This window comes from Artemia franciscana, chromosome 18 (genome assembly GCF_032884065.1).
Source record: "Artemia franciscana chromosome 18, ASM3288406v1, whole genome shotgun sequence".
NCBI classification, from domain to species: domain Eukaryota; kingdom Metazoa; phylum Arthropoda; class Branchiopoda; order Anostraca; family Artemiidae; genus Artemia; species Artemia franciscana.
This window is the reverse complement of record NC_088880.1, coordinates 9,155,430-9,177,545: the sequence shown is the minus strand read 5'-3', so window position 1 is coordinate 9,177,545 and position 22,116 is coordinate 9,155,430. Positions and strand designations below refer to the sequence as shown.

The window sequence follows — 22,116 nt, the reverse complement described above, 5'->3', positions numbered from 1 at the left end:
GGAGACGCTTCCATATAATCTCATTACGGAATTTAATCCTAAGCCCTGCAGTTTGCTGCTGCAGCTGAGTGCGAGATTTCGGTCCCGTATTACCAAGACGAGATCAAACCCACTGTACCGCTACAGGACCAGTAAGGTGAGGTGAAGCCAGGAAGGTGAAAGAAGTCTATTGGAGAATATACAACACCCTATACATTGGGGGTCAGGATGCTCTTATCCCTGCATATCTAAGAGTGTCAAATGGCATCAATAGAAATCAGTATGTCAGATATGAACTTGATTACTTCCTATAAATTTGTACTATAATTATTCCTATATATTACTTCCACCGCTACAGGACCTACAGGACCTGTAGCTGAGTGCGAGATCTCGGTCCCGTATTACCAAGACGAGATCAAACCCACTGTACCGCTACAGGACCAGTAAGGTGAGGTGAAGCCAGGAAGGTGAAAGAAGTCTATTGGAGAATATACAACACCCTATACATTGGGGGTCAGGATGCTCTTATCCCTGCATATCCAAGAGTGTCAAATGGCATCAATAGAAATCAGTATGTCAGATATGAACTTGATTACTTCCTATAAATTTGTACTATAATTATTCCTATATATTACTTCCACCGCTACAGGACCTACAGGACCTGTAGCTGAGTGCGAGATCTCGGTCCCGTATTACCAAGACGAGATCAAACCCACTGCACCGCTACAGGACCAGTAAGGTGAGGTGAAGCCATAAAGGTGAAAGAAGTCTATTGGAGAATATACAACACCCTATACATTGGGGGTCAGGATGCTCTTATCCCTGCATATCCAAGAGTGTCAAATGATATCAGGAGAAATCAGTATGTCAGATATGAACTTGATTACTTCCTATAAAATTGTACTATGATTATTCCTATAAATTACTTCCTATAAGTACTTCCACCGCTACAGGACCTGCAGGACCTGCAGCTGAATGTGAAATCTCGGTCCCGTATTACCAAGCTGAGACCAAACCCATTGCACCACTACAGGACCTGTAACTCATTGCAGTCAAGCACCCAGTTTTACATGTGAACATATGCGAATTGGCATATGTCTAAACCTATATGTCTAACTACACACGCATGTGAACGCAACTTATACTAAGATTTTCTAACAGAAAATAGCAAATTCTGTCAATTAAAACAACCAAATGTGAAATCCCCTTTATTGAAGTTGAAATCCTTTTGGTCTAGCTAGAAAGTGTGTCAAAAGAAAAACATATCTTTTTAATATCCACACAATAAAAGATTGCAAAAACAGTAAACCTTTATGCATGAGACATTAATATTTCAGTCAATAAAACAAACTCTTCAAACTTGATCCAAAACAGAAGCAAACTGAATATTTGCGCATATGAAAACTATTTATCCGAGCGACGCAAAATCTGGCTCCAGGTCTAGACTAAATATGGAATTCTACTCCTGTCTGAACATAGCTTTAAGTCTCGCATAATTTTCTTCGGCAATTTATTACGAGTGCCTCAGATCCACAAAAGACGAGCATTCACCACTCATGAATTTCTTCTATGTGCGATTTTAGGGAGGAGGTGGCAAAAATTAACTTGAATTGGTAAATTCCTCAAGTATGCACCAATATGAAAATATATTTCATTGCATGATTTAATATCTGGCTTTGATCTAAAAAGTGACTCTCGTCTGAAGCTAACTCCGTATTTCATACACATTGCCTCAAAATTCCCCCAAAAAAGCATTAAAAATTTTGAATTTTTCACAGGTCCTAATTTGTTGAGAGGAGGTCAAGCCCAGGGGTTTAAATTTAAAGGGGGGCGGTTTAAATTTAAAATTAATGATGAAAAAAGTAATAATTAATTTACTTCAAGTCTGGTTTGCACTTTGAGCCTTATTAAACCTAAAAACAGAAACTGAGTATAATTTCTTATTGAATACAATGACTAATCCTTTCTGATTTCTAATCTGATAATTAAAATGGCCACTACTCATAATTCATTCATTAGGAAGGGGACTTTTAAAGCAGTGTCTATCATCGCCACAATCCTCCCATATTTATCTAACGATACTAGCACACATAGAATAGAATTAAAAATGTAACCTAAAAAAACTACACAGGTACATTCCCATAGCCTTTAAATAAATATATATATATATATATATATATATATATATATATATATATATATATATATATATATATATATATATATATATATATATATATATATATATATATATGAACATTTGTAGAATGTAAAATACCTCAGGTGAAATTGCCATCGAACAGTCTTTTCCTCACCTTCACTTCTTCACTCCACATTCAGACCGATCCCTACTTCCCTCCTCCTCTCCGTACTTGTGGGAGGTATATATTTATTTATCTAACGATAGTAGTATACATAAAATAGATTCAAAAATACATGTTAGAACTGCGTTAGCACTTTGCTACAATTACTGAATTCATAGAATATAAAAATACCTCAGGTAGAATTTTCTTGACATAGATAGGGCAGTCACCTCCAGCAGGGTTATCACGAGTAGTTACGCTGAAGCCAAGGCCTTTGGTTCCCTTTACTAAGTCGATTTCATACATACGACCAATTTTTCTAGTGTTCCCAGTAGCCAGGATGTTTAATGCTCCTGGTTCCGCCGTCCGCTTGGTGTTCTTACTGCTTATAGTTGCTACTTCTGAAAATGAAACACATATTAGCCTAAAAGTAAATATAATAAATTTTTTTGAAGCATATGATAAGTTAGAAGATGATTAACTCAAAAATAGTTATTAAGAGTTAATATTGAAAGTGATCTTTCTTCTTCTTTATGTGTCTATTGGTTTTTCTTTTGCTTCTTCTTCTTTTTTTTCTTCACACACTTCCAGCCAGAGAACCTTGCAGGGAATTACATGTTGTTGACTTTTGTGTTTTGCTGACTATTAGTGTCGTATGTACTTCGTTCCGGGTGTGTTTTCAGCATGTAGTCTGCGGTTGGTTGTCATTTTCTTTTGCTTTTTTCTCTTTTGACAATTTTATTCTGTCCCTGCACTCCCAACCATGTATATTTATGACTAATTTCTTTTTTGCCATTTTCCGTTCATACATTTTATTTTTCATAATTTTTTTTTTGGTCTTTTGTTTGGCTTTTCTTTTCTTTTCTTCCTCCCAGCATGTTCATAGTTATTCATTACTTATTTCTTTTTTTGGTATATTTGATTGTTACTTTCCTTTTTAGAGCTTTTTACATTTTGTCTTTTGTTTTCTTTGGTTTTGTTTTTCTTTACTTCCTCTCTGGACTCCCGGGCATATAGTCTTACATGGGTATTTGACTGTTTTGTTTTGCTGAATATCAGTATCATACATACATTTTATATATATATATATATATATATATATTGTTTTTACAATAAATATTATCTTATCTCAAACACCTTGCAGAGGAAACGTCAAACAAATCTTTGCATTTATTTTTAGTGGTAAGCAAATACCGACGTAATCATAAATACCGTAAGCACAAATACCATGGTAAATATATTTACAATATTTATATCCATCAATGGTAATGAACGATCAAATAGATATGCTTAGATGAACTTAAAATCTAGTAGAAATCAGCGAAACTTAACATTAAATGTAAGGAGTGAAGGCGGAAACTGGGGGAATTAGTCTTTTGTTATTTAGGAGAACCTCGAATATGAAATTAATTATCAACCATCAATCAATCAATTTATTCAACCAATAAATTTACATAAATATAATTTTTCTATTGGGATGCATTGTATTGGAGTATAGTCTTATTTATAGTAGCTGTTTTTGGTAAACCTCAGTTAACGTTCTTAAATTATTTTTTTTTATGGTACGTTATGACAACTAAAGAAAAAAATTATTTTATTCTTAGATTACCAGAACAAGTGAAGGGAATAAACGCTCTAGTCTTTTTGCTATTTTTATGATAATAAATGTATTCTAATAATAATATCGTAATATAAAAACATTACAATAATTGTTATTCCAAATTCGAACTCTTTAGTAAAATAATGGGATTGATCAGGGTGTGATCTCACCTTCGCCTACCATGCGTTCATTTTCTTCACATATCAATCGCTCTTCACTACCTATTCTTGGTTTTACCTTTGTCTTATCTTACCGTCTACCATGCGTTCATTTTCTTTACATATCAATCGCTCTTCACTACCTATTCTTGGTTTTTACCTTTGTCTTATCTTACCTTTGTCTACCATGCGTTCATTTTCTTTACATATCAATCGCTCTTCACTACCTATTCTTGGTTTTTACCTTTGTCTACCATGTGTTCATTTTTTTCACATATCAATCGTACTTCACTACCTATTCTTGGTTTTACCTTTGTCTTATCTTACCTTTGTCTACCATGCGTTCATTTTCTTCACATATCAATCGCTCTTCACTACCTATTCTTTGTTTCTTCGGCTCATTTTTTTTCAATATTGCGAGTTGCAGTTCGTTACATTGCAAAGCCTGTCGAAATATTTCTTGCGACCTAAAACAAAAAATAGCTCACTCAGTTTAATGTTACACCTCATAAGCTGCGATCCTGAGAAAAAATTGCCTGATTTTCAAAAAACGGTGGAAACAACCCCAAAAAGCCAATTGATCTTAATGAAAATCACACTATTTTATTCCACATATTAGAGAGTCCTACTGTGGAGGTTTCAAGCTCCTATCTAAAAACTTGGATAATAGTTGGATAGTTGGAAAACGTTGGATAATAGGGCTGCTCCCATTGCACAACTGTTTTCATGTACAATAAAATGTTATATTAAGATGCCTACCGGCACAGAGGTGGAAAAGGTGAGGTAGCGCATCATGAGCCTCACCAGGAAAATTGGCGGGGTTGGGGGTGGTGGTAAGTGCTTTAAGTGCTTTTTAATGTGTAAGTGTTGACTATAGATTATATATCTATATTTTGACGACTAAACGAACATTCAGCTTGTCCGCTTCTCGTTTTGGAAATGAATTGAATTGAAGTGCTACCAGGACCTTTGTTTTAAGGGATTTTACATGATAATATTTCTCTTTGTCCATTTATATACAAATTTTCAATGTATTTAAACATATGTGCATAATGTGTCTAAATATCAGAGACCCCTATCGTAGAGGCCGCAATGAATTCAGCCAAGTATTTTTTTTATTGTTTTAAAAAGTAGAGTTGTGACAAAGAGTCAAACTTTAGCGTAAAGAGCGGGGCATTGCGGAGGGGACAGCCCCTTTCATACACGGAATAATTTCTGTTCGTTTTAAGTTTTAATGTCGCTCCTTACTTGCAGCTAAAAAAAAAACTTTTTTTTATTTAATAAACGTTAAAACCCCTTTCCGTCTTCCCAAAATTCTCGGGAAAATTATTATCAAGAACTTATTAGACAAAACTACTGTTCGTCGACAATTCTGACGTTGACGACAATTTGGACAAAATAGTCGAATTCAATCCGAAATTTTAATTCTTAAGCAGAAAAACACGAAAAGTCAGACGCTAAGAATCAATATATACAATTTAACAGCATGAAATGAGGGGTTTACTGATGACTAACCCACACTATATTACGCATCGGCAGATAGACACGGTTTTAACTGGTTTGAACACTGCCCTCCGCACAGAAATTTTGTCCATTTTGCACAAAAGTAACAAAAATACACGTAAATAAATTTTGTTACGTTGGGTAAACTTTTTGTGTAACGAGTAACAAACTATATTTTTTTATTTTACTTATTTATTATAAATTTTTACTAACAAACCAGGTAAAGAACAGATGGTGCTCCAATTGGAAGTTAACACAATTGGAAGTTCAACATATTTTCTTTTCAGGTGTCAGGGGCTAAATGAGCTAAGAGGGAGCTTTCTTGGGATGGGTGGTCGTGAGCCCCTTCTTGGAACTTTGAAGTCGACGTCGAAAATAAATATAGTAGCAGTGGTAAATTTTGTCCGGAAGGGTCTTGTTATTCGAAAGTCGATTGTTACATAATTTAGTTTGTTTGTTGTTATATATGTATGTATACGGCCTGAAAAATGGCTTTAAATACAGTCATTCATTCATTCATTCATTCATAGTTGTCAACACTATTATTTTTGTGTATTTCGATTTTAGAAAAATGAAAAAATTATTCAAATAAATTATTAAATAATTTACAATAAAAAATGAATAAATCAATATAATAAAAAAAATCAACATTATATTAATCCGAGGTAACTGAACTGCTTTACTATCTTTAACAGCCTGACCTGATAACAGAACCGATATCTGGAATATGGGTGGCGTTTCCTAGACAGACATTATTTTATTCTTTGAACAGGTTATGGTAGGAAATATAAAAAGCAGGGTCCAGTTGGGTCAATTTACGAAATACAGAGATGAGTAGGGCAAAACATATTTTTCATAGGGAGAGGGACAATTATGTTGCTTTTTTCAGTTTTTTTCAATAACAAAACCAAAAAAGGGAATTTTCCAATGAAAATACTCAAAAAACTTATCTTTAAAATCGGGGGGATGCGTGTCTAGGGGGAATCTAGAGGGAGGCAAATACCCCCATTCTGTCCCCAACCTGGCACCAATGGTAGGGTCAGATGGAAGGAACAGCATAAGCTTTAAATCTGCTTCAGAAAGTAGGCAAGCTTTTAGATTGAAACTTTATATGCTTGATATAAGCGACCCTGAGAGAAACAATTGGGAAGAATAAACCAAAGATTATTACAACATAAGTTTCTGAAGAAAAAAAATTCTGAAAAAAAAAATTTGTTAAAAGATAAATACTTGACCCTGTTGGGGACTCCATTACAACTTATCTTATTTACCTATAGGTTTAATTATAATGTTGTTAATATTTCAAAAAAAAATAAAAATAATAATCGCATGCTTGACCACTGGTCCGCACAGCTTAGGCACCGAAATCCGGATTATCTGCCATCAGCCGGGAGTGCTATGCGTGGTTGGGGGGTAAATCTCTTAACGCTTCCCGTGTTATTTATTCGGATTTCTTCAGGTACCCATTTGGAGCTGGCCTGGCTCTGGCTGAGCTATAAAGTTATACAGACTTAACAAGTTACAAAGTTACAGCGTTTGGAGAGGTGGAGAGGGGGGGGGGTAAAGATTAAAACGCATGAAATATTTGTTTATATGCATTTTCATTACGTTTCTACGAGTCGGACGACTCATTTGCTTCAGGACATGACAAAATTGCCCTTATGTAATGTAAAGAAAAATCCTAACGCTTATACAACTGACAAAACAACTAATAATTATGCAAAGAAAAAAATACAAGGGTACTACAAAAGTGAAAATGAAATAAGACTGTTTGAATTAGTTAAGTAGAACCATGCACAACCATATATTACCTTTATAATTAGGGAGTATCAGAAATTCTACTTTTAATGAAAGAGAGCCCCATTTGCAAGTTATTGATACTAGTGGGGGCCGAGCTTATAAATCAGACATGTGGGCAAAAAAACAGCGAAAAGTATAAAATATGGGATAACATATGGGACCAAAGAACTTAAAAGTAAAGAGCTATAACAAAGGGCTATAACATATGGGACCGAAGAACTTAAAGGAAAAGGGCTACAACAAAGAGCTATAGCATATGGGACACAAGAACTTAAGAAAGTGTAGCCATCTTTTGAAGGTGTGGTTTTCTTTTGGAATCGACAGATTGTTAATTACGGACGAAAAACGTTGTTAAATTTAACTAATTAGTTCCATTCATTTACTTACATGATTGAACGTAGCAATACTAACAAAAATGTGACATGACCTTAAAAAGCTCACAATTGTGAATCAAACAATAATAAAATCTTAAAAAATCATTTGTACATTAAGCATAAGCATCAATGACCAAATTTTTATTTTAGAAGAAGAAAATTATTCACTTTGACCGAAAGTTACTATTAAAAATTGTTCGCCTATTCGCTGTGGCCGGTTATAATTATCTATTGCAAATACTTTAAAAAAAGTTATCGGGAAGCGTAGTTAGCCACTCAAAACTTTTAAATAAGTTTGATTCTGCCATTTGATTGCATCATTAACGAAGTGAGGATGAGGACAACTACCCGATTGAACTTCAGCCTTCAGGTCAACTACTCGACAACTACGACTGAACTTCAGGACCACTACCCGACTAAACTTTTAAATAAGTTTGATTCTGTCATTTGATTGCGTCATTAACTATGTGAGGATGAGGACAACTACCCGACTGAACTTCAGCCTTCAGGACAACTACTCGACAACTACGACTGAACTTCAGGATAACTACCCGACTGAACTTTTAAATAAGTTTGATTCTGCCATTTGATTGCGTCATTAACCAAGTGAGGATGAGGACAACTACCCAATTGAACTTCAGCCTGAAGTTCGGTGATAGACTCTAGAGTCACGCTGACTTGGCTGACGACATGGCACTCATGATAAAAACCCTTGAAGAAATTGTTTCAGCACTGATAGTTATGAGAGAAGGAGCAAGCGGAGTTGGGCGCAACTCAAGTAGCAGTAAAACGAGAATAATGTTTATTGATCCACAAGTATGTCAAAACCAAGTAACAGTCATTAACGACTTCAAGTACCTCGACTCCATTCTGTCAAATGATGGTTCAGTCAATAGCAAATCCAACACACGAATCACCAAGTCATATTACGTCCTAGAGAGATTCAAAAAACTTTGGCGCAACCCTGTTGCAGCTACCTCCCAAAGATAAAAAATTTTAATAAATTTTTGTTACGTAATTTTTGTAAAATTAAAAAAAAATTAGATACTCAAGACATCTATGGGCTTAGTCCTACTATATAGCGGAGAAACTTGGCAAGTAGCCACCACGACTTTGAAGAAGCTGGATATGACTTAAACTAAAGGACTCCGAAAGATAGAGGGACTCCTTTGGCATGATTTAATCATTAGTGCCAATGTCCTGATCCATACGCAGCATATTACATTTTACTTACAAGTAGCGTAGCGTACACTGAGACGACCATCTCCCCTGAATGCAAGAGAGACCTCATTTCGCGTCGCCAGTTATTTCAAAACCATTGCCACTGATTGCAAACGACCATATTGACGGCCAAGAATGAAAATGGAATAAGATTTGGAGATCCAACCAAGGCTGCTCAAGAGCGAGTGTTCTGGAGAGGGATAGTGTCTGCTCTCCTGAAGCTGGTACCAAATCGGCAGGAGAATTAAGTTAAGTAAGTCAAAACCAGGGATCAGTGTAATGTAATTTGTCTCTTGTAAAAATTTGCATTTTTCCTATTAAAAAAAAAAAAAAAAAAAAAAAAAAAAAAAAAAAAAAAAAAAAAAAAAAAAAAAAAAAAAAAAAAAAAAAAAAAAAAAAAAAAAAAAAAAAAAAAAAAAAAAAAAAAAAAAAAAAAAAAAAACAGTGCGTGAGCACTGTGTCTGCCTTGGCCTTTAGAATTTGGCAACATTTACAGTGCCTAGTTTTTTATTTATTTTTTTGTGCGTGTTTTATTTTCTTGATATTTTCTGCGATCATTGGAATCAGTTGACTTGTCTAATAAAGCAGTAAAGTCAACTCACCTTTGGAACGGAACATATTGAAGAGATCTTCCATTAATTTCAATAATTCTATCACCCGCAGAAATTCTCCCATCTCGAGAGACTCTACCACCGGGTTCAACACCCTGTACATTAAGACCTAGGTCTCGACCTTGACGGTCATAAGCAGGTACAACGTGAATACCTAAGGCACTTCCATCATTGATTAACACCACGGTTTCAGTCCTGTAAAAAGGAGTAAAAAAGTTACAATTAAATAGCTTATCTATTAATTTATTTTTATTAAAGCAAAAATATGATAAGCCAAAGGCTTGGAGAGAGAGATAAAACGAAAGATCTATTTGCACAAACACTCGTAACTTAATGGCTAAATTTGGTTGGATTATAGGACGTGTTATTATACACTATTATACAATGGTGTAAAAAAGAGACGAGAGAGTTAAATACTCGCGTTTTCAGCTTAAAAAGCCCTACTTCTGTCGAGCTGTTTAAACAGTTTGTCAAAAAAGAAAAAAATCCAATGAAGCACGTATTTCGTGAATTTGGGTCGGGGGAGGGCTAAAATCAACCTGGCTCTCCTCAAAATGACAACTCTGCTCCCAAACAAAAAACAAAACAAAAACTGGCACTTATGGCTCTTTTTTGCCATTAGCCCGTACATGCTAAATTTTAAACCTTCCACTTGTAAGACGGGCATACTATTTTAAACCCAAGTCGAATATATGTTGGAATATACAATAGAATTTCTGATTTAAGATTTAAAAATTTTAAAAAAAATTTCTATAAAAATTATCCAGATAACAAATTGCGGTTCCGAATTGAAAAATTAAGCAATGAAGAAGAGGTTGATTGTTATTGAAAATCTTTAAAACCCAAGCTGTTTTGAATTTCCCGCTCAAGCAATTAACAACTAAATAAAAAGTAATTGCTCAAAGTAAAAATCCGGATTTTATAATATTCAAAAGTTTCCCGTTTGGGTATGTTTCGCCACGAAGATTAAAAAAAAAAAAAAAAAAAAAAAAAAAAAAAAAAAAAAAAAAAAAAAAAAAAAAAAAACAAACAAACACATAGCCTGTACATAAAAATTAGCTTTCAAATGGGCTCTTAAACATCTTTCTATGATGTTTTAGTGTCCCAAAAGCGGCAAAAAAAAAAAAAAAAAAAAAAAAAAAAATGGACACATCAGTGTTTTCCACACAAAAGTGATTTTCATTGTTGCTCATGATGGGGGGATTATAATTCACCTTTAAGGGGTTTTCGGCTATGATAATTCCAATGGTGCGGTTTTTGTTTTGATCCGACACAATTTTCGAGGGGTTTTTGTGCTATTTTTGAAACTCCCATAAATTTGTTTTCAGATTTCTTCCACATGGCGATGTTTCCTTGTTTGACTTTTCAAAACAACATTTTTAAATTATCAATTACTATAGGCTATTCGTTTTTTAAGAGGTTGTATCCTACGCTGCAAAATAATATAGAAGTTTGAAGCTCTTTCGCAAAGTTTGTTTTAAATGAAATTTCTTAATTTTCTCACTTTAATCACTTTTTGAGCAGCTATTGTCAACGAAAGTTCGAGAACATTTATCAAAAGCAAATTTCCTCCTTTGGCCAACAAAAGATCATGAAAAAAAAGATCATGATGAAAAAAAGCTTTATTATGGGAAATTCCCCTGCTATGATTTTCAACGGGACGGTAGGGGACGAGCATACATTAAAAAAGAAAAACAGAAAACAGAAAAAAAAACACTCGAACAAAAACGAAATTTAGTCACTGCCATAGTTAAGCTCAACTCACCTTTGGAAGGAACATATTGAAGAGATCTTCCATTAATTTCAATAATTCTATCATTCATAAAAACTCCCTTATCTCGAGAGACTCTACCACCCAACACCGGGGGTTCCAACCACTCAGGGGGTTCAACACCCTGTACATGGATTACAAAGATTCCAAAAACGTGGAGAACGTATCTGTAATTTTCCTTTGAAATGTATACATATTCAAAAAGTATTTAAATGGGAAGATAATCATATAGTAAGGGTACTTTATATAGACAATCACTTTTGTGAGACAATCACGTTGTAAGAACGTTGCACTGCTTTCCCTACTAGGAAAGCCCAATGAAATTGCATAGGAGTGACTGAGACCGAATGGGTTGACATTGAAGTTTTTCACTTTCTAATTTTCTAGTTATAACTTTTTTGGATGTTTTGTAAATTTATTTTTGGTTTTATTTACGTTGTAAGAACGTTGCACTTCTTACGTCTTGTTTTTGATTTTCCGTGTTTCCATCTTTTACTACTCTATGTATTTATAATGTTTGTAAAGAGGGTAATAATAAACAATTATTATTTAGACCCAAACTTAAATTGAATTCTGGATAGTCTCCAGATACTCGCATGAAATATATACATATTTTATTCGATTACTAGAAACTAATCTAAACGAAAATCTAAAGAGAAAGCTTCCATAAAAATGCTAAAATGATGGAAATACATTTACCTTTCACTTATATTTCCAGCATTACCCGAAGGCTCCGGTGGTGGACAAGTGGAGCCAACTGGTTCTCTCCTCATACTGCCTGGGCGAGGTTCTTCCCCTTGTGACCGCGAACGAAAATGATTGACAGCATTGTCAGCTGCATCTTCCCAATGAAAATCACCATATGGTTGCATTGACATTCTGTTACTATTGCGAACAAAACGGGCAAATGCAGACAGCTCATCTTCTCGTCCGCTGCCAACACGCCTTTCTTCCAAAAAAGATTCGTCTCCAGACTTATCATAGCTATCATTCTAAAAGCAAGAAACACATTGATAAAAATTTTTAGTAAAAGCAAAATTCATCAATTTTTTTTATAACTATTTTAAAATATAATATTACACTATAAAACTCAATGACCCCGTCTTTTTAATTTGCCTTCGGTACCCAGTATAACTTTGTAGCTGCCTAAGGCATCTATATTTGCAAAGGGTTTGTACTCTGGAAACTTGCTTAAATAAAAACCAATCTTTTTCAACGATGTCCCTTGTGAGAAAAAAGAAAGCAAGTTAATGGGAGCTTTTTTGTTTAGTTGAAAAATACGAATTATGCGTTTTTTCCTAAATGTCTATTTAAAAATATGACCCAATTCAACAACAAATGATAAAATTATAAATACTGTGATTCAATTATATATGCAGGAGAGCCACCAGGCTTACAGCATTCCCTAAAAAGCAAATCATTTTTTTTCATATTTTTCCACGATAATGGAATTTTAGCATATAGAACTTTTTGTCTAGGCCTGTGTGATTGGGCATTTGCACTACCCGTCCTCTCAACCCCCAAAAAATCAAATATCAAAACACATAGGGCAGCAGGCCACTTTTTGTCTACCATAGGCACTGCGTTATTTCTTTAGACGCCAGGGGTGTCTCTAATTACCGATCACTTTTCACTGAAAAATTACTCAAGAGAGAAAACTACCAAGGACATCAAAATCATTTCAGTTTTACTCCAAGGAGTTGTTTCAAAATTGTAAAATTTATAGGACAGTAATAAATTTCAGTCAGTGTTGCCTTGCCAAATTAAGCCGTGCAAATAAATAAGTAAAATTCTAAATCGTAAAAAATCAACATCAAAATGTTTGCTACAGTTATTACCAAAGTGTTGTCACAATTTATGGAATAAAACCTGCATTTGTTTCTTGCAAGTGTATCTTTTACCACTTACCACTTACCTAGGTGGTATTACTAGTAAAGAAGTTGGGTGCAGCTAGAATGTTAAAAGTAGAATAGCCAAGGCCCAGGGTGTTTATTCATTGTTGAAAAGGTTTGAAAGAATAGGGAGATAAGTATGTTAGTCAAGATTAGAATACTGAAAGCTACAGTAATGAAAGTCGTGAAGTATGTTTCTCAAGCGTGGGTGCTCCGCAAGACGGAGGAGAATTTGCTGGATATTTCGAGAGAAATTGCCAACAAAATGTTTTGGGTACCTCATTGACTGATCGTATCCCAAACAGTAAGCTGTTGAAAAATGTCGCTCAATCCCTCCTTCTAGGGCTGAAACGAGAGGAGGGCTGAGATGGGTAGGACACGTTCAGCAGATGAAGGACAATAGCTTGTTAATGATGGTTCTGGTGGCCAACCGTGTAGGGCCAAACAGAAAACAGGTTGTTCCCAAAAGGGGGTGGTTTGATGTCTTAAGGAAAGAGTTAAAGGCAAAACATGCTTCGCCAGCAGCTGAATCTATCATGGTTCTGGAGGTTTTCAGTAGGGATCAACATTCCCAAGAAAGACAGATCCTCTCTAGTTGTGGGAGTCTCTTATAGCTCGGTTTAGGAGTAAAATAGAACACTAGGAAAACTAGATTTGAGTCCTGACAGTAAGGAGATCGGAGACGTTGAAGTTTTATGCCTAATAAAGATTCATGGATCGTATTAGATGTCAGCAATGCTTGCAGGCCGTTTAGGCCCTTTTTTTTTAGCTGATGAATAAAAGTTTATAGTATTGTCTTGAATAAAGATAAATACCTAAGTTAAGGAGGTTTTTGGTTATGAACACTGTTTTAAATTAGGTTTAACGCCTGAGATATTAGGGACATGGTTTCGCATTTGAGCAAATTGTCTACAATTAAAAGTAGAAAAAAAAGTTTAGAAAGAAAAAGGATGGCCTCAGAAACGAATTACTCTTGTCCCAGATGCAATACAGGTGGCACCCTGGCTTGGTGGCGGCAGCTCTCAGATTTAAGAAATAAATTTTTGTAAGGTTCCCGTGAATTCGGCAGAAAACTTTAATAAGGACAATCGTCAAGGTTTGTAAATATACTACTGACGTGACAAAGAAAGGAGAGTAGCACACTTTCTTTTTTTTGGAGGGGGGGGGGCGAGAGAGTGATTATTATAATTTCTATTATTTTTGCAATGTATATTATAGAATAATGTGTTGTATGATCTTGTCAGGTTTATAATGAGAATTTTTTTTATATGCATGATATATTTATGTTGACAGGAAAAGAGAGCAATATAAGTTCGTGTTTTTGTTATTTTTTGCTGGGAGGGGTGAGTAGATTTACGTTACTAATTTGTGATTTTAATTTTCAAATACTATGTATGCCTTGTTCTGCTTAGAATAGGGGTACTTGTATGATAAACCCACTACTGCTCAAGTTGTTCAATCATTGAAGAACCGGATTTTAGAACCGGTTTTTTCCGTTAGTTTCTTTCAGCTAAGGGTGAGACAAGAAAAATAGAAGTGACAGAATAGATGGAAAATTTCTAATTAGGGCTATCAGGGGGGGGGGAATTATTTGGACAGTGTGAAGTTAGAAAGCAATTCTTACTATATAATAGGTAGAATATTGTCCCTAACTTATTAGGAATGCAGACCCGCTATACTTTACTTCCTCCCCTAATGTTCTAATATAGAGCCTAAATTTGTTTCTAAAGTATTATATTTTTATCTTAATTTGGTATATTCCATTATGATTGAGCGTCGGAGGAAAATATTAGAAGAATATTAGGTAGTGGGTAGATCATAAAAGTACCATAAATCTTTCTATGAGGTCTCAGAAAATACCAATACGAGGTTGTCATTGAATTAAGGTCCGTGGCCGCCACCAGGGTCCCTTCTAAGAGGGTTTTCCAAGGCTGCTCAGTTAATCAATGAAAGGCGGAAGCAACTCTCAAGGAAAAGCATTGACGTGTTACTGTTTTAAATAGCCAAAAATAGCTAGTAGTTAATAATCAATTTCAATTTTGGATTTTCGCGTTATTCATTTACGTAGTCGAAGTTTGTTTTTATTGTATGATTTTACATTATCCTAAGTTTGAAAAAAAAGAAAAGGAAAATGCTCTTTATTTACAATTTTCGTCACTGAACTTTCTCAATTCCATAAGTTAATCTAAGTAAAAAAAAAAAAAAAAAAAAAAAAAAAAAAAAAAAAAAAAAAAAAAAAAAAAAAAAAAAAAAAAAAAAAAACTGATTTGATATATGGATATCGATATATCAAATACCGACAATCGAAAGTAAAAAATCGATATATCGGCTAATCAAATTATCGCTTAACAATACTAAATCCACACTGTTATTCTTTTAAAACTTTATCTACTTTTTAAACTTTATCTACTTTATCTTTATCTAAAACTTATTTAAAACTTTATATTATTAAATAGCGACGAAGACTACACTAAATTTCCATCATACCTAACAAATAACAAGTAGATAATAAGGAATTTTTCCGTAAGACAGCGGAATTCCAAACTTTAAAGGAATAGGCCTACTTCGAACCTAAGTTCAAGTACCCTCCTCAGCCTAACACAAATGAAAATACAAAAAAAAACCTTAGGTACTCCCGTACAATCCAGAACACACTCGAGAAGCTTGCTCAGTTGAATCAGCAGAAAAACCAGTTTACCATCCTGTATCGGAGACAATTAGCTTAGGTTCACTGAAATAAACTACGTTGTAGCTATATTTTGTTTATATATTTAATATAAAGAGTTGGTATTTCGGTTAGGTATATAATATAGTACGTTCTGAGCGGCCTCTTTTCCACAATTCTTTGTTGCAGTTTACATGAAATTGTAAATAAAGTATTATATTTTCATCATATTCTGGTATATTTCATTATGATTAACCTAACTTTACTTCTCGAGTGTATTCTGGACAGTACAGGAGTACCCAAATTTATATTAAAATATGACCATTAAAACTAAAAAATCTTTACTTCAACGAAGTTCATCCCGGGCTCGTTGAAGTAAGGATGCTAGGACTGTTTAAATGTTTTTTTATTTTTTAGTGGCCCTATTTTAATGTAAGTTTCTTTTATATTTTCATTTTTTGTTATGCCGAGGACGGTCCTTGGACATAGGGTCGAAATATTCATCTAAAGTTTGGAATTCCATTGTCTTCGTAACGTCAATTTCCGTGTTCAAAAATCGTTCACAGGGTCTCTTTCAAGTTTTAATCCCGCGGATCTCCCCCTTTTATCCCCCTCTTTATATGGATTTGTATAGACAATATGATAAAAGGCCGATTAGATAGGGTAAAAAAAAACCAGTATCCTATTGAGTAAAATTATGTAAAACTAAAACCCTCACACCATGTTACCAAAGAAGAATTAAATCAAGCTATACATCAATATGTATTATTAAAATTAAATTATTATTAAAATTATAAAAATTATTATGACAGTTATTAAAATTATTTAAGATCAAACGCTTGAAATTATTAGTTTATTGATTTACTTACAACGACCTCTTCATGGAAATACCACTTATACTATTTTGATGCATATATCCTTTCAGTGTTTCAGTTTTACTCACATATTAACAGAAACCTGATTTTATTCTGATTCTAAAAATGTAACATTTAATTGCTTAATATTTATTCTATAAATTGCAAATATTAAATATAACTTTTTCTTTTCAATTGCTTGTCAAAACAGAGACCACGTTATTAATTTATGCTGACAAATTATTGGTGGAAATTTTACCAAGAAGGCGGGAGGCTCTTGTTACTACTCTTACATTGCATTATGCAATAGCAAAATGGAGGTGGTCCAAAAACTTATCTCTATTTTTCCGGAATGCCAAAAAATGGTCTTTCCCAAAAAGGGGTCTTTTTACCCTACTTAGCTTCTTCTTTCTTACATCAAAAGATTATGACGATCAATACTAAATTATTCTGAAACACTAGCTTTGTCCATATCTGGAAATCATTTAGTTTAAAAAAAGAGCAAGCGAACAAGAAATAATTGAGAAGAATTTTTGTTTGTGGCAAAATGAATGATTGTTATTACTTCATATGGGTCGTTGGTCTAGGGGTATGATTCTCGCTTAGGGTGCGAGAGGTCCCGGGTTCGAATCCCGGACGACCCCAATTTTTACATGAAGAAAATTCGAAACTATATTAGCACTTGGGAGGACTGAAAATTTTCCAGTAAAATAAATAAATAGTGTTACTTAAAATGAAGTCTCAGTTTATTAATATACTCTACAAAGTATTAAAAATGTGTGCCGATGGCCACAAAACCAAAATTGATTTGTCAGTTAAATTCATAACTAGACTGCAATTCTATTTTAGGCACTAGAGCCTGAATCAAAATTATATAAAAGGCCTAGGTTGTAGCTTTGAAGGCCTGGACTCATTTCAATAATCGAAAAAAAAGGAATAAGGTTGCTCGAATGGCATTATAATGCTGAGAAAGATGAATCGCTCACAAAAAAATCTACATGGAAGATTAAATAAAAAAGTTTTTTTTTCAACCGAAAGTAAGGAGTAACGTTAAAACTTAAACAAACATAAATCATTCCGTGTATGAGGGGGGGGGGATTCCCTTTCCTCATCCCGCACTTTTCATTCTAAAGTTTGACTTTTTGTACAAGTTCTATGAGAACAACTCCTGGAACGCAAGGGCTTTTGAATTTGAATGAGAAGTATTTTTAAAGAAGAGACATTAGTATAAAGAGTGAGGGATGAGGAAGAGGCAGTCCCTCTTTTATACGGAATAATTTTTGTTCACTTTTTTTAATTTTTATATTTGCTCATTACTTTCAGTTGAAAAAACTTTTCAATTCTCATGAAAGTGATGGTAACACCTCGAAACCATTGCATACACATCTGCAATTCGACATTTAAAGCTGGATTTTTGAAAATTTTCTAAAGTGATGAGAATTTGTAACTAAACGTCAAATGATCTTTTGAACCGTCAACAATACTTTTAAAAGTAGAGTTGTGTGAAAGAATCAAACTTTAGCGTAAAGAGCCAGGCGTTGAGGAGGGGACAACTCCTTTCATATAAGGAATAATTCCTGTCCGTTTTAAGTTTTAATGTCGCTCCTTACTTGCAGTTAAAAAACTTGTTTTTTTTTTATTATTTAATTGAAAACCTAGCATTGGCACCATTTAAAACTTTTACCAAACGAAAATTAGATAGTTTTTCAGTTCTTTGTTTTTTCTCTTTTTTCTTGCTGTGAAGCGTTTTCCGCCCTTTTTGTTAGTTTTTTCTTACACTTTAGCGTAGTTTTTATTCTTCTTTATTAGTTATACTTCTGTATGCTTCTTCCTTATTCTTGATTTTTCTTTATTATTCTTCTTTGTTAGTGTAGTTTCTATTCTTTTTCTTTTTAAATAAAGGTTTCCCGACTTAGTAGCGGTTTTAGACCTTGCGATCTGGGGGGGGGGGGTTAGATATACCATAGGAGTTTAAAAATATAAAGTAAAAGGAATTCAGTATCAGATGTCAGAAAGACTGGCGGCGAGACTGCCTCCTTTGCCCAGGTTTAGAACCACCACTGTCCAGACGTGAATTCTTTATTATTCTTCTTTATGCTTCTTCCTTATTCTTGATTTTTCTTTATTATTCTTCTTTGTTAGTGTAGTTTCTATTCTTTTTCTTTTTAAATAAAGGTTTCCCGACTTAGTAGCGGTTTTAGACCTTCCGATCTGGGGGGGGGGTAGATAAACCATAGAAGTTTAAAAATATAAAAGGAATTCAGCATCAGATGTCAGAAAGACTGGCGGCGAGAGTGCCTCCTTTGCCCAGGTTTAGAACCACCACTGTCAAGACATGAATACCAAAGTATTCAGACTTGTTTAGTTTGTTTTTCGCTAAATTAACAGTTTAGCTCTTTATCTATATAAGTATGTATATTGTTTACATTAAAAGGAAAACATTGTGGTCTAAGAAATTATTAACCTTTATCGGAGAAATGTAAATCCCTGTGTAGATGAGAAAAAATAACGATAAAAGAAATAGCAAAGTATTTAACAAAATATGAAGCATTGTAACTTAAGAAGTATTACAAACATATTCAATAAAACTTTTACAAATACAGTACAACCAGAAGGGCTAAGTGGCTTTAGCCCCAACCACCCAAGAAAGCTCGTATTGCAAAACTACCCCCACATAAAATTGTAAATACATTCCACGCTGGCTATACATGACGTATTAAACTAAGAAAGGAAAGGATATAATAAATGAAAAATGAAATGAAATACGTGAGAAAAAACTAGGACTTTGTCAGTCAATAGCATAATATGAAAACGAAAAACAAGAAAATATTTCAACAAGGACCTCCACCAAGTCGTCCTCAGTGCTCAAAAAAGAAACAAAAACCAATAAATCTAACCTTCCGAAGTGATGTTCACAAGAGGAGAAAGGTACTGTAATAAATATACATATATAAAAATAAGTTGTCTGTCCGTTACGCTAGATTATATCTTCTATATATATAAAAGAAAACAAACTAGAATGTAAAAACTGGAAATTGCATAAATATTTCGAAATATTTTGACAATAGATAAAAGTAATTCGAAAAAGAAAAATGGTAAAAAACTAAAAAAAAACTAAGAGAAAAAACTAAAAAAAAAAAATTAAAAATTAAAAAAATTAAAAAAAGAAAAAACCTAAAAAGAAAAAACGTAAAAAAATAAAAAAGATAAAAAACTAAAAAAAAACTAAAAAAGCTAAAAACTAAAAAAAGAAAAAACTAAAAAAAAAACTGGGAATTGCACATGCCGAGGAATCAGAGCAATCTGAAAGTTATCGCCTGGCATTCAGGTACAACCCAGTCGATGATTATAGCTTGAGTAGATGTGTTCAAATCGGGACAATGTCTAAAAGTTGTCCCTATTGCAAGGCCTTGAAATTCAATGGTGAAACAATGGGAATGTGTTGCGCCTCAGGAAAAGTTAAACTTCCTCTATTGGCTGCACCACCAGAGCCATTGAAGACTTTCCTTACTGGAAATACGTCAGAATCTAAGCGTTTTTTGTCAAAAATCAGACAATACAACTCATGTTTCCAAATGACGTCGTTTGGAGCCCAAATCGAAAATCCAGATCAATTTATGTCTACTTTCAAAGTAAAAGGGCAAATTTATCATAAAGCAGGGTCCCTTCTACCATTCTCAGGCGAGAATCATAAATTTTTACAATTGTACTTCATCAGTGATAGAAATTCTGAATTGAATGCACGTTGCGAAATTTCTCCCAACGTTGAAAGGACAATCGTTTCCCAATTGCAACATCTTTTCCACGAAAATAATAAGTTAGTGCGTCTGTTCAAAACAGCCATCGATTTGATGCCTACTGATACTCATAAAATTGTTATTTCCGCTGACAAAACGCCTCCTGGCCAACATGTGCGTAGATACAATGCTCCGACTATCGACGAAGTGGCAATCGTTATGGTCGGTGATCAGTTTTTACCTCGAGATATTATTCTACATAAGCGAAACGCTCAGTTGTTAAGAATTGCTGAAACTCATCGATGCTACGATGCCCTACAATATCCTATCATTTTTTGGGATGGAGCCGACGGCTATCACTTTAATATTAAATTGATGAATCCAGCCACTAACAAAGAAATGAATAAGAAATGCAGTGCAATGCATTATTATTCCTATAGACTAATGATTCGGCAGGATGAAGAAAATTATATTTTAAAATGCCGTGAATTGTTTCACCAACTTGTCGTGGATATGTATGCTAAAATTGAATCAGAACGTTTGCTATATATCCGCCTGAATCAGACCAAGCTCCGCTCTGAACAATACATTCATTTAAAGAAGCGTAACGGTACCACCATCGAAGTAGATAACCAGTGGGTTGTTCCATATTCCCCTTTATTATCAAAAACATTTAATGCACACATAAACGTTGAATACTGTAATTCCGTAAAGGCAATCAAATACATATGTAAATACGTCAACAAAGGCAGTGACATGGCAGTTTTTGGCTTGCAGTCCGAAATCAAAGATTTCGATGAAATCAGGCTGGAAGATACATAAGCAGTAATGAAGCTGTTTGGCGAATTCTTTCATTTCCGATACATGAACGTAGTCCAGCTGTTGTTCACTTAGCGGTACATTTACAGAATGATCAACGTGTTTATTTCACGGAAACCAACGTGCAACAAAGAGTCCTGAATCCACCGGATACAACATTAACAGCTTTTTTTTCGCTTTGCAAAAATGATTCTTTTGCAAAAAACTGCTGTATACTGAAGTGCCTTCGTATTACACGTGGAATACTAAAAATAAAGTATTTGAACGTCGAAAACAGGGTAAGTCAGTCGACGGCCAACCTACCATCTTTAAAGATACCACGATAGGAAGACTCTACACCGTTCACCCCAATCAACATGAATGCTTCTTTCTACGCCTGCTTTTGGTGAATGTACCCGGTCCGACATCCTTTGAGTATTTGAGGACTGTAAATGGTACTATACATGACACTTACCGTAGTGCATGCCAAGCTCTGAATTTATTGGAGAATGACCAACACTGGGATAACTGCATCAATGACGCGTGCGAAACGTCAACCCCAAGTCAAATTCGTGCATTGTTTGGCATCATTTTAACAACTTGCTCTCCATCAGCTCCTACAGATTTATGGGAAAAATATAAGTCAAAAATGTCCGAAGATATACTTCATCGAAAACAGTTAGAGACGTCAGACATGACATTTGATTTTACATCAGAAATTTATAACTACACTTTAGTTAATATAGAAGATTTGTGCATAAGTATGGCAAACAAATTTCTTCAGGGTTTGGGAATGCCTTCACCTAACCGTATCGCTGCTGTTTCGAGATGTGTAGAATTGGATCGTGAA

The 22,116-nt window shown here is 34.3% G+C and overlaps 1 protein-coding gene and 1 non-coding gene across 2 annotated transcripts in view; one reads left to right on the top strand and one right to left on the bottom strand.

Moving 5' to 3' along the window:
- The window catches only part of LOC136038372 (partitioning defective 3 homolog), a 183,756-nt gene that overhangs the window by 85,108 nt on the left and 76,532 nt on the right, over nucleotides 1-22,116 (bottom strand). Inside the window, exons 5-8 of the mRNA XM_065721442.1 lie at nucleotides 12,020-12,312; nucleotides 9,541-9,744; nucleotides 4,368-4,507; nucleotides 2,475-2,683 (exon numbers count right to left, since the gene is read on the bottom strand). Coding sequence (XP_065577514.1) covers nucleotides 2,475-2,683; nucleotides 4,368-4,507; nucleotides 9,541-9,744; nucleotides 12,020-12,312 — 846 coding nt within the window. The remainder of the gene's footprint in view (nucleotides 1-2,474; nucleotides 2,684-4,367; nucleotides 4,508-9,540; nucleotides 9,745-12,019; nucleotides 12,313-22,116) is intronic.
- On the top strand, nucleotides 17,304-17,375 carry Trnap-agg (transfer RNA proline (anticodon AGG)). The gene has a single exon. It is a non-coding gene; the product is annotated as a tRNA-Pro (tRNA).